Source organism: Zootoca vivipara, chromosome 9, assembly GCF_965207765.1.
Source record: "Zootoca vivipara chromosome 9, rZooViv2.hap1.1, whole genome shotgun sequence".
NCBI classification, from domain to species: domain Eukaryota; kingdom Metazoa; phylum Chordata; class Lepidosauria; order Squamata; family Lacertidae; genus Zootoca; species Zootoca vivipara.
In genome coordinates, this window is record NC_142592.1 from 30,410,435 (window position 1) to 30,424,466 (window position 14,032).

The window sequence follows — 14,032 nt, forward strand, 5'->3', positions numbered from 1 at the left end:
CGGCGTATAGCTTCCAGGTCATGTGGCCAGCATGACAAAGCCGCTTCTGGCAAACCAGAGCAGCACATGGAAACGCCCTTTACCTTCCCGCTGTAGCGGTTCTTATTTATCTACTTGCATTTTGACGTGCTTTCGAACTGCTAGGTTGGCAGGAGCTGGAACCAAGCAACGGGAGCTCACCCCGTCGCAGGGATTCGAACTGCCGACCTTCTGATCAGCAAGCCCTAGGCTCAGTGGTTTAACCACAGCGCCACCTGGGTCCCTTATTTACTCTCTCTCGTAACTTACACAGGTTGCTATTTAGAAACCAATGCCTTAAATAGTATAATCTGCACTGAAATCAACATAGAATTGTTGAAATAATTCTTTTAAGTCAGGGGTTCTCTAGGGCCCACTAGAGGTGGCTGAAAATTGCTGATGCCCACCAGTCACAAAATGGTGGTGCAGTGACACAGCCAGTCTCAACGTATTGGCAGATGGAAGCAGAATGTGGCATTATCAGTTGAGAATTACTGACACCATTTTGTACTGATATATAATCCATCTTTGGATATTGCTTTGCCATAGTGTTTTCCTCATGGCCAGGAGTTCCATAGCTCAGCTTTACTCCATTCAGTAAGAAGGGGATAGAGAAAGAGAAGAATCCTAAACCAGTTGGAGGGGTGTGGTGATCCCTTGGTCTGTTACACTACTAGAGAAGCCTCAGGAGTGTGATTTAAAGAAGATTGGGAAACTGACAGAAAGAACCACCTTGTTTAGGAACCCAAGTATTAGGAACTGAGCTGTAACACCTATATAATTAGCTTAAGAAACTGTGGATTTACCACCTTGTTTAGAAGTCTGTAACATTCACTGAATTTAAACTGTATAAGTTTAACTGTTTCTTGATAAAGTTCTAGCTCCCGGCACACTTTTTTTTACCAGTTTTGCTCTAAAACAAAATCTTTCTCTTGCTTAACTTCCCTAAGTCTCCAGGTGCCAGACTTTAAATAACCATAAATTAGCCCGTAGTTAAGATGGGGTTCACTGCAACCACTCTGGGGGAACATCATGCTGGAATGGATGGACCAATTGCCTGATGCAGCAGAGCTTTTCTTCTGTTTTAGAAATCTTAAAATGAATCTAATAGTGTAATGAACTTCTTTTTGTAGGAAATCAAGCCCCAAGCACATTATACCCATGGATACAGTGAATCTCTTGGGCGCAAAAGTCACATTGATGATTATAGCACATGGGATATCGTCAAAGCTACACAGTAAGTGGGTTCATTTGACAGCTTGTCTATGTTGGCACCATGTGGAAAACAATCCTCTGAAAATGTCTGCATAAAGGTTTTGAGGAACGGAATAGCAATTTTGGACTGGTACTTCTTGAAAAGTCTGTGGAGGAAAGAATAGTATGCAAACACACCTCAGTCTTGTTTGTCTGTAGCTTCAGTTTAAGAATCCAATAATGTGAGTGTTAAAATAATTAGAATAAAAGCATCACAGAGTATATTTGCCCAGTTACCTTTTACCAGTCCTCTGTTCGCCACCCCTACTACCCGCTTCCTGCCAGCTACTTAACACACTATTACTCTCCTAATGCTGCAGCTGTTGCTACCAACTGTTAAAGTGAGAAAGTAGAAAGATGGGAGGGTGGGTGTCCAGTCCTGGTATTCAATGAAATGTGGACATGTTTAAGGGGCTGTGTTCAGTGTAGGAGAGACTAACCCAGCACAAGCGGAAACAAAGGAAGAGCAAACAATCACTTGTGCATTGTGGAGTTTTGAGAGGACATTTACTGAGACCTTTTGCAGACGGAGGAAGTATTGGCAGACACTGGTGCATGTAGGTGATACATTGGTGACCCCTGCACTACAGCATGGAAACAGTACACCTTAAGGGATGTAGCTATTTTTCTGCCTTCTCTCATTTCTCAGATGTGATTATATTTAACTTGAATCATATCTCTTCATTCAAGCAGCTACCTATGCAGAGTGCCACCAACAGCAGTTTTAATAATGGAAGAGCCAAGAGAATAGGAACTTGTATTTAATCTCTTCTATATTTCCCCTCTCTTCATAGTCTAGTATTAAGATTTACTTAATAGAATCATGGTCATGCAGAAGAATATGCATTGTTCTTCCCATAGCAGTAATACTAGAATAAAGGTGTTTGTCTTACAAATGTGATAACTTGGAGATGAAAATGAGATAAAATTGAAGATGAATTATCTCCCTTCTGTTCCCAAGATCCAGTTTCAGGTTGTAAGTTAAACTGGATAACAGCTGGAAGATGATTTCATGCAAATATAAATGGTGATGATAGTGTTTTACCTTAGGATATTGGTAAAAGCTGTTTCAAACTTAAGAGAAATGTGGAAGTGAGCACCATCTAATGTTTTGCCTAAAAATAGCAACAGTGTTTTAATATCTGAACACTAATTTTCTTCTCTGCTGTCCCTGAACAAGCTAAGATTGTGCATTTAGTTAATAGTAAAGCCCAAAATTAATGGTTTACAGTAGATCGAAGGTTTATGTTACTTTTGCTTTGGTTATGCAAAGTAAACCTGAATTTTGCATTTGAATGTGTAAAAGTAAACTTGAAAACAATTTTGTCTAAACTGCAGAAGTATTATGGAGTCTTACAAGGCACTGTAATAAGTTAGGATACTTAAAGTGTGGTACAGTAAGTCTGCAACTTGCATGCATTTAACTTGTGCACATTCAACATTACCTGAGTGGCAAAAAAGAAGAAGTAAAGAAAGAGGGTGGGGTTTGGGGGGGGGGAATGACTTTGGCAATCCTACCTGCCATTAAATCAAATGGATTTTGACAATATGCGATTTTGGCTTTAGGCGCAATCCCTGGAACATAAGCGCCACATAAGTTGCAGATCTACTGTATATTCAGCTGAAGAGCCTTTTTTCTTTTCATTCTATGGAGTACTGATGCTTTTGCCATTGTGAACTCTTGTATTTGAGAATTACACACACTGTACTTTAACATATGGTAGTTGCAATGGAATATGTTTATGTGTTTAGATATTTATGTCTCTCTTTCTATACATATACATATACACATTTATAGAAAAACATACCTGAAGAGCAGAAATGTAGTTGAGGGTAATTAATCATGGGGGATATCCAATGTTTGTCCTACTTGGAGTAAAACTATTTAAATCAATGGGCAGGTAAATTTTCACTTATTTCAGTAGGTTTACTCCAGGTATGACTTAATTAGATCTTGCTCCATTTGCTTAAGTATTTAGAAACAGTAAAATGCAAGGCTTGCAATAGTATCATAAAATATACATTCTTACTGTGATTAATCTAATATGACCAACAAATTTGGCCTCACCTTGGTTTCAGTGCTGACAATGTATTCAGTTTTTGTTGAAATAATTGATTGTGAAGGGCAAGCACAACTTGACATCTGGGACCTTGGAAGTATGTGAAGGGTAGATTGTGAATAAACTACAGCTTGCACCAAGGAACATCTGAGGAAGGAAAATAAAGTAACTGAGCTCCATGGGGACACACTGGTTTTTTTTAATAGATTGTGTCCTATGTTTTTAAAATCACAGACGCAGTATATTTAAAATAAGTTATTAGGATTCAAATCTGCTTTGCCTTTATTAGTCCAAAATATCTGATTATCATAATAGAATCTTTTGTCTAGGTATGGAATTTATGAACGTTGTCGAGAGCTGGTGGAAGCAGGCTATGACGTACGGCAACCAGATAAAGAAAATGTTACACTTCTTCACTGGGCTGCAATCAACAACAGATTAGATTTAGTGAAGTAAGTAGTACTCTCCTACCAAAATGAATTCATCTTTAGAAGCATACATCAATAAAACCCTGCTATATTAGAATAAATGAGTGCATTAAAGACAAGTAATTTAAATAGTTATGACTTTTTATACTGCATGGTTTTGTGTTACTCCCCAAAGCTTCATTCTACCAACTTCTGCAGGTACAAGAGTGTGACCCTTCTTGGCCACATTGGTTCCTTCAAGGTTGCATTACCACAATGCACTTTTACGTGGAGCTTGCCTTGTGGCTGACCTGGAAACTGCAGTTAGTGCAGAACGCTGCATCATGATTACTGATGGGAGTGAGATTCTGTCAACATATTATACATGTGCTCAAAGATTTGCACTGGCTGCCAGTTTGTTTCTGGTCCAAATTCAAGGTTTTACTAATTGTATATAAAGGCCTTAACAACTTAGGGCCAGCTTACTTCAAGAATCACACAGCCCACACATGCCAAGTTGACTGCTTATATCTGCAGAACTTGCACTTTTACAAGTGCCACGTAGTATTTGTCCTGCATTTGCAAGGAGTCGCTGTTTTAGTGTAGCAGTACATGTCCTTTGCCACTCCTTACCTATTGATTTTATGTATGTGGTAATGATAATTATTTCATGTGTATTGTTTTTAAATAGTTTTGAAGATGTTAGGTGTGTTTTAACTACAATTTTATGATACATACTGCTCTGATTAATAGTTTTTTTTAACAGTATATTTCAATTTTCCTGTGCAGTGATGTTCCATTACCTGTGTTAACTGATCTGAAAAGGATCTGCTGTTAGGCAGGTCATCAGAGAATCACAGAAACACTGGTTAGTGCCGAGGGGAACATGGACCATCAACAGACTTCTTATGCAGCCTCCTAATAGCTATGGATTTCACTAGAACTGTGGATATCAGTTTGCTCATATTAATGAGCTCTATGGAAATGCAATTTCTGAGATTTTATTCATAAGATTCCATATATATATATATATATATATATATATATATATATATATATATATATACTGTATATATACTGTATATATACTGCATATATAATCTATGAACAATAACAAAAAACTTCAAGAAAGCAGAATAGGGAGACCATTTTTTAAAAAAATAAGATAAATGTAGAAAAACAACAAATAAAAAACTTTGCTTTTAAGGCCCCAAAGAATAGAAAGGAGTTGTTTTGACACTGAAAAGATAGATCAGGCATCCCCAAACTGCGGCCCTCCAGATGTTTTGGCCTACAACTCCCATGATCCCTAGCTAACAGGACCAGTGGTCAGGGAAGATGGGAATTGTAGTCCAAAACATCTGAAGGGCTGAAGTTTGGGGATGCCTGAGATAGATGCATAGGCAAGCATTCTTGCGGGAGAAATTCCATAAATGGTGTGTCACAATGGAAAATATCCTTTCTCCAGTCATCATCCACCTTATCAGTGAGGGGCACTCAAAAGAAAGCATTGCAGATGTACAAGGAGGTTGATGTTGAACACTGGCTTTACACTGCCCATAAGATTTCTGAGGATGCTCCTTGAGTTGTGATGTTTTAAATTGCAGTGTTTCCTCTCTACAGTGGATATGGACTTGTGTGTGGTGTGATTTTCTTTCCTCAGTCAAAAAGTAATGCTGATGGCATGGATACTCTCCCATGTCAAAACTTTTTTCCTTAGTTAATTGCTGTATATTAAAATAAATGATAATTATAAATATGTTATTTAACCTCTAGTCACTTTAAAAGTACCTGGTTTCTCCTTAATTTTAAGCTGCTGTTATAAAGGAGAACATAATTACCGGGCAAGCTGTGAAATTATATTCATTTCCATAGTTACTCTTAACGTGTTACACCTCTTTATAACCATGTCTTTAATTACTACCAGTATCTTGCATTACTACATTTGCCCCTGTTTTATGACTGCAGGTACTACATATCAAAAGGTGCTATTGTTGACCAGCTAGGAGGGGACCTCAACTCCACACCACTTCACTGGGCAACAAGGTGGGGAAGATTTCAGCATTTTTCTCTTCAGTTTTGTCAGAGGAAATTTGTTGATTATTAAATACTGCATCTCAGAGGACATTGAAGAGCTGGAAAAGATGCAGAAAATGCAACCAAAATGATCAAGAGGCTGGAGAAATTTCCTCATGTAGAAAGATTACAAGTTTGGGGTTTCTTCGTTGAGGCAGGAGGGAGATAAGGGGTGGGGGCAGGCATGATAGGTGCAAATAAAATTATGCAAGGTGTGGAGAAAATGGATATGAAGATGTTTTTCCGTTCTGTCATCATGCTAGAATCTGGGTCATCCAGTGTTGTTGAATGGTAAGTGAGTCAGGGCAGACAAAAAGAAGTACTTCTTGACAGTGCATAGTTAAACTAAGGCTTTTATTACCAAAAGATGCGGTAATGGCCACCAACTTGAATAGCTTTAAAAGGGGATTAAGCGAATTAATGGAGGATAAGGCTATCAATGGCTAATAATTCAAAGTGTTGGTGCTGACCTTTAAAGCCCTAAACGGCCTTGGTCCTGTATACCTGAAGGAGCGTCTCCACACCCATCGTCCAGCCCGGACACTGAGGTTCAGCGCTGAGGGCCTTCTGGCGGTTCCCTCACTGCGAGAAGTGAGGTTACAGGGAATCAGGCAGAGGGCCTTCTCGGTAGTGGCGCCTGCCCTGTGGAACGCCCTCCCAGCAGATGTCAAGGCAATAAGCAACTATTTTACTTTTAAAAGACAACTGAAGGCGGCCCTGTTCAGGGAAGTTTTTAATGTTTGATGCTGTATTATTTTTAATATTCGGTTGGAAGCCACCTGGAGTGGCTGGGGAAACCCAGCCAGATGGGCGGGGTATAAATAATAAATTATTATTATTATTATTATTATTATTATTTATTATTATATTAATGATGATTCTATATTGCCTTCAGGATTGGAGGCAGCATGCTGCTGATTATCAGTTGCTGGGGAACAACAGTGACAGAAAGGCACTTTCACTCATGTCCTCTCTTGATTTTATTTATAGATAGTCTGTTTATAGATAGTATGAATATATTTGTATACTGCTATTCAAAACAAAATACAGTATTTTAAAATCTGTCACGAGCATAGACAATAAAAACCATGTGGAAGTTTTAAAAACAGATTGGTTAAGTTACAGAAAGATAGAACTTCCAGGTGCTTGACTGTCCAAATTATTAATGACTAGAAATACACCAAATAAAATTCTTACCTTCTGTGTGGCTTTGACAAGAGGACAAGTTGATTTAAGTAAATTTAAAGTAGCTTATTCTTGAGCAGTTAAAAAAAATGGGGTGGGAGGATGTTTTTGAGTTCTTGGAACAAAACCCAAAAGTAGAGTGCTATCCACCCAGGATTGTGTGACTCGAATAAACAGCTGGCACAAATGTGCTCCATCTATTGCATTGTGTGGCTTATTCAGGTCACATCCTTGCCATACATTTAAAGCACTCTTATACCACTCTTATAAAGCACTCTTTATACCACTTTGGCAGTCATGGCTTGCCCTGCCGCAAAACTCCTGAGGTACAACAAACACTGAAATAATGGGCTAATGCTGCCAATTTCAATACATGCTTAGTCAATACATGCTCAGACTAAGAAAACTCTGAATATAAGAAATTGAATATGTAAATGTATCAAAGCCGCATGAGAGAACCTTGTGTAAAAGAACTTGAGCATTGTGGCCTAAACCAAGATAAGTGGTTTCATACAAATTTGAATGCTTTAAACATAACTGAAAGCAGAAGGAGAAACTGAAGAAACCCGTCATATGGGCGAAACAGGCGAAAAACGCCGGCAGCCTGTTACCATTGACACCTCGTTCGACCTGCTGCCACTTTGCTGACCGCTATATAACCTCAAAGACCATAAAGACTGGTTTGCCTTTCAGTATTTATTTGTATATGCTATCTGCTTGACGTTTGGTTTTGGTTTCTGTGTCAGCGCTTGTACATGGTTCTCTTATTGTTTTCTTTTTGTACTAATAATACTTGATTGAAACTTGATTGAATCTTGTGCCCTTGCGTGCTGCTTGTATTGTATTGGGCTTTTGCAAAACTCCTGAGAGCTGTAATTTGTTATGAGTGCTGAGAGTTGTTTGGAGTCACCTCCAAGAGCTACAACTCCCAGCACCCACAACAAACTGCAGTTCTCGGGATTCTTAGAGTGAAGTCATGGCTGTTAAAGTGTTATAAGATTGCTTTAAATTTATGGCATCAAAATGACCTTGCTCTTATGAGTTTACACTACCACATTTTTTTCCATTGCATCTTCTTTCTACTTCTGGAACCATGTTGTCTTCCTTAACTTAGGACAAAGTGTCTAGTGGATAGATGTCCCTGCCAGATATCAGGGGATCAGATTCATGTTTGCTTCCTTCTATATGTGCATTTTTGTACCAAAATAAAAATAAACCTATGTTGCTTAACTAGGATTCAAAATAAATTGCAAACCCTGTTTTTGAGTTCTTATTTTGTTGAACCTTAATATTTGTCAATGTAAAGTTCTTAATGTGGTTTACTACAGTCTAAAGCTTTTTCAATCTTCTTTCTTATTATTTCAGACAGGGTCATTTATCAATGGTTGTACAGCTAATGAAATATGGTGCAGATCCATCATTAATTGATGGAGAAGGATGCAGTTGTATTCACTTGGCAGCTCAGTTTGGACATACCTCGATAGTTGCTTATTTAATAGCCAAGGGGCAGGTATGTATGTACTTAACTTTCTGTAGTTTTTAGTGGTGGTAGAATCTAAAGACCCAGTCTTCCTGGGTTTTTAAAACACATCTTTATATATCACAAAATGAAGTTGTCCTCCAGATTAATAAGCTACTATTAGAGCTGTAATTCTTTGCACACTTACTTCAAAGTAATTCCTGTTTAACTCAGTAAAAGTTGTTTCTGAATTAATCATGCTTAGGATTGCACCATCAATTTTGCATTGTTTGAATAAAAGCCCTTGATCAGTTGTACCATACCTATGCAGTAGGACCTCCACATTTTACTCCATGTTTCTCTCTGAGATCTTCATTATTCAAGAATCACATACAGTAGCACTTTGGCTTACATTACCCTCGGGTAACGTAAACTTTGGGTTGTGAAAGCGGCAAACCCGGAAGTGTTTCGCCGCGTGTGCATGTGCAGAAGCGGTCCCTCCGGTTGCGGAAACCTCAGGATCTGACTGGAGCTCTGGAATGGATCCTGTCCACAACCGGAGGCACCAGTGTTTTATTACAGAATTTAATTAGGTGGAGATAATTGTTTTGACATTTTTTTTGCCAAGACATTCTACTGGTAAACACTAATTTGTTCTCCTTTTCATTGATGATGATGATGATGAAGAATATAATAAGGTCAGTAAGTTTTTGAGTGTTGCACTTGTATTAAAAGATAAAGCAGTCCCTGCCTGAAAGTGCACAGTCTTAAAAAGAAAAGGGATTGGGAAGGAAAATAGAGTATATCTAGGTAAAATTTCAATGTGTAATAAAAAAAAAAATAACGTTAAGGATGTTCCATTCTTAAGGTACATTGTTCATGTATGTCTCTGGTTTACCTAAATCTAAAGGGTGGGCATGTGTGGGTAGGTAGCTATAATTCAAATGTATTTTCTCTTCAGAAGTGTTAATGACATTGTATCCGATGTTAGTTAACATGGCTTATTCCAAGTACAACTTGGTTGGATGCAATCTGTTGGGTTGTGTCTGACCAAGTTATACTCTGAATAAACCCACTGACATTAATGAGCTTTAGTGGGTCTATTCTGATGGTCGGTTTACAGACCATGTTGCATCACAATTTTTTTCCTGCTGCTGATTGCTGTATATTTTTCTTAGATTTGTATTCTAGATAGTGCATCTGCTTAATAAAATGCATGTATGAAAAGGTCTGTGCAGATGCAGCACCGTGCTTTAGCAGTCAGAGTTGAGGTCTAGCAGTATCAACAAAGACATTCCCCCAGTTCAATTCCCTGTCGTAAGTCATCCATCAAGGTGACCAAAGCTGTCTGTTTCCCATAGCCAGGCCCAAAACCATATTGAAATGGATCTAGATAATCCATCTCAACAAGAAACCCCTGGAGCTGAGATACCAACACACATTCCAGTACCTTGCCCATAGATGGGGTATTGGAAACTTGCTAATAATAATCCAATATGGTGGGATTCAGGGAGGGCTTTTTCAATACATATAGGTCTTATAATTGCCATCTTTAGGCATGCTGAGACCCTGTCTTGTTTTAAGCGAGGCATTGACCACTCCCTTTTATCCACTCGGCCCATGGCCCACTAGCCCTTTAATGAGCCAGGAAGGGCAGGGATCTGGCACAGATGTGGTAAGTCTCAGATTTCCAAAGAACCTCTCCACATCCTTGAGCTGCACAAGTTGAAAAGTGTTCATTATCATGGGACAAGCATGGCTCAAAGTTACATCTAATGGACCTGTATCAAATCTTCATGGTTTTTGAGTTTGTCCCTGCATATGCAGATTATTTCTGAAGCATCTGTGACTCTTAAAAAGATTGAACTGTAGATTAACTTTAACCAATATGATATTGTTAAACATGAGGAATTTCAGATTATTGTTCACATCCAAAGATTCCTTTAGTCAAGTTGCCAAAGTCTTGTACCTATGGAGTGGAATATTCTTGATTCTTAACTTTCTTACATTACACAAGACACTATGATGTATAACAAGGTTCCCTCCTCTTTGAAAGCTATTTGAAACATGGCATGGAAGCCTTCTGTTCAAGAAACAGAAGTGGGTCCACAGAACCAGCTGAACATTTCTTTGGATCCTGCCCAGTGTGATTATTTTATTCCTCCTACTTCATTGTTAATTCTGATTGGAAGATGTACATATTATTATTTGGGTAGTTCATTTGCAAAAATGGCAGAGTTGTAACAGCAGGTGGTGCTGTAGCATATATTATGATGTTTGATCTCTTATATTACATGCATACAGTGTGGTTTATTATGCATTTTGCAGTGTGTGAAAACCTCACTATTTAATATATTTGCTTATTTACATCACTGTACCAGTGCACCATTTAACAGAGATGGGAAACATGTGGTCTTCCAGATGTTCCTGGACTATAGTTCACATCATCTGGGGCCATTGGCTATGGTGACTGGGGCTTATGTAAGTTGGGAGTCCAACAACATCCAAAGGACCACAGGTTCCTGCCCCTGGTTTATAATGATTCACTGACCCCTTCCAGACTAGACATCTGGAAGTTTGTCCTTGATATTTTTTCTTCAACTTCAATAAATGGGCATGTCTGATTACTGTTGCTCTTTTCATCAGGATGTAGATATGATGGATCAAAATGGAATGACTCCTTTGATGTGGGCGGCTTATAGAACACACAGGTAATTTGCTCATTCAAAACTAGACCAATCTGAAGCTTTTTGTATTAATCAAATAGAATAATGAACTATACAAAATGTGTAATATGTTTTTACCTTAGAGTTGGTTAATCTTTTTTGTTATTTACTAAAAGGGAGCTTTATTTCTAAGAATTCATGAGCAATTGAGCAAGAAAACTGATTCAGCATTACAGAAATGTCACACTGGGACCAACATTCCTAGCATGTTTTGTTGAAAATATCTGTCTTTGTGGCATTTACACAAAGTGGTTGTTTTTTTTACACACTTTCCTTCCCATTAATCATCTTCAGAGACAGACACAAGGTATTTTCTAGGTTCAGCGCACCTCCCCCATTTTCAAAATTTGATTCTGTCCCAACTTTAGATTATTATGGAGAAGAAGAGTCAAAATCTTTGAACTACATCCAACATTAAACGTACAGTACTCACAATAGACCCTTTTTGAAATGAATGGACATAATCAGTTCTGTTTTTCTAGAAAAAGAAGTGCCGTAACTCACCATGAACACCTCCCTTGTTCTCTTACAATGGCAGTGGCACCCACCAAAGGTGCTGTAACATGACTAACCTAGCCCTGCTAATTTCAGTAGTCTACTCTGAGCAGAAGCTGGCTATTTTTTGTGCTTTCTGAGTAGTCAAATTATTCTTCAGATTTTACTATCACCAGTATTGTCTGTGTTAAGAAAAATAAAACTTTTGAAAAGGGGCTAAATAGTAATACTGTTTTCGAAAGAAGGCACATCACATTTTGAAGGCAGGTCCAATTGTATGCCTTCTAAACCAGGTTGGGGGTTTTCAGACTATGGTCTGTGGCTGTGAAGTACACACAATTTTAACTCTGTGGAATTCAAATTGTAATACAATGAAATAAAGTACAGTATAAGAAATAAAAGAAGTAATGCAATACATTTAAGAATCATACGGCATCTAGCACATAGCAGTTTGGGGACCACTGAACTATGTGTTCTCACTCCCTCCCTCTGTTAATATCCTAGATATAAGCTGAAATGTCATTTTTGTGATTTCATGTTGAAATTGACCCTTGGGCATCTGAGATAAGTAGGGGGAAGAATATTAATTCATGCAATGCAGATCAAATATCTAGTCTTGTCTTAAAATTGCTAATGACCTTTTTTTTAACTGCTTCTGGGATATAAAATGCTGCCTCAGAGAGTAAAAAAACCAACCCTAATCATTAACTCTTATTTTATAGAGTATTTTATAGAGTTCCATGGAAGAAAATCCCCTCCCCCTGCTCATTAGTGCTTTTAATACTGGAGAAAGAAATCTGATTAGTATTGATCAAATAAATTATCTCCAAGGGGATCTGATCCCTGGATTAATATGAAGATAATGATAAGTCCATGTTTTTATGGATTTAATTTTGCTTTCATTTTGCAGTGTGGACCCTACTCGGTTGCTACTTACTTTTAACGTCTCAGTGAATCTGGGAGACAAATATCATAAGAACACAGCACTACATTGGGCAGTGCTAGCAGGAAATACCACAGTGATTAGTCTTCTTCTAGAAGCTGGAGCAAATGTTGACGCCCAAAATATCAAGGTAAATCTATGTTTGTTTTAACAGAAACCTGCACATTTTGTTGGTTGGTTCTGATCCATGTGAAAATCAGGTACTCCTGTTCATACAACTATGGGAGGTTCTTCCACTTGCATCCTGTATATCCATGAACCCTCTTTCCTCTTACTCTAAACCCATGCTCACTGCTATGCTTTTCTACCCTCAGTCCCTACCATTTCATGCACACTCCCATCCCTCCCTCCCACACTCGTGGTTTTACTACTCCACCTTTGGTCTTTGAGCTGCCATGACTTGGATTGAGCTAGTTTAACTCCCTTATCTCCTTGAGCCCTTTCACACTTAGCTTCCTGCCACCCCAGTTGTATCCAACATTGGTTATTCTCAGAATAAACCAAGTTACCGGTAAATTAATGACTAACCTAAATCCAGTTGGATACAACCCAGTGTTTATAACATTGCTTTCCTACAAAGCAATTTTCACTTAAAATTTTCTACTGTCAATATGCTTTCATTCACTCCTAGATCTCCCTAAATACAGCTCCTCTAGTCTGGAACATTTGTGTTTTCTCTTCAGCTAATGGCAAGCAGCAGTATGCCATGGTACCTTTCTGCAGACATACTTTTTTCTTATGAAGCAATGGAATACCATTAAAAAGAAACAACATATAAGAACATGTAACCACATACATAAATAAAGTACCATATTAATACGTTATAGAGAAAACTCAGGAAGCTTTCTCCATCTTGGCAGATAAGAGTTGCAGGGAGAATATTTGATTTAGACTTTGAGATGTTTGAACTGAAAACTCCTATTCATAATATTAGTAAAATGCTGCAGGCTACTGGTAACACTTCTCAAAAATTTGAAGCAGGTACCTCTTGGAAGGCAAAGGCAGGCCACTTACACTTGATTGCACCAGGAAGATAAATAATCCCTCCCTTCTAGTCAGTACAGTACTGTAGAAGAAATTATGGGTCTTTGTGCCTTTTGTTGACTCTATATTGAGGATTAAAAGCTCTCTCTATCTCTTTGTTTGCAAGTATTGTGCAAAATCGTAGGTATTCTGCCATTTTTTGCCGGCCCATGCTGTTTTGTTCCTTTTACCTGTTGTTTTTCTCTTTTCCTTATCCTTAATAGACCCAGGGTAGAGTAAACATATATCTGTGTTGTCTCTACACCCTAATCTGTGCACGATGGACAGTACACATTGGTTCTGCTACACTGCCTGTTGGTAAAAATATTGATGGGTTGATACAAAATATTGCCACCTATTAAGAATACATAGCTATTGTAATCCAA

At 38.2% G+C, this 14,032-nt stretch overlaps 1 protein-coding gene across 1 annotated transcript in view; it reads left to right on the plus strand.

Moving 5' to 3' along the window:
- ZDHHC17 (zDHHC palmitoyltransferase 17) overlaps positions 1-14,032 on the plus strand; it is a 48,244-nt gene that overhangs the window by 9,236 nt on the left and 24,976 nt on the right. Inside the window, exons 2-7 of the mRNA XM_035126738.3 lie at positions 1,152-1,255; positions 3,662-3,784; positions 5,708-5,785; positions 8,366-8,510; positions 11,106-11,170; positions 12,591-12,753. Coding sequence (XP_034982629.3) covers positions 1,152-1,255; positions 3,662-3,784; positions 5,708-5,785; positions 8,366-8,510; positions 11,106-11,170; positions 12,591-12,753 — 678 coding nt within the window. The remainder of the gene's footprint in view (positions 1-1,151; positions 1,256-3,661; positions 3,785-5,707; positions 5,786-8,365; positions 8,511-11,105; positions 11,171-12,590; positions 12,754-14,032) is intronic.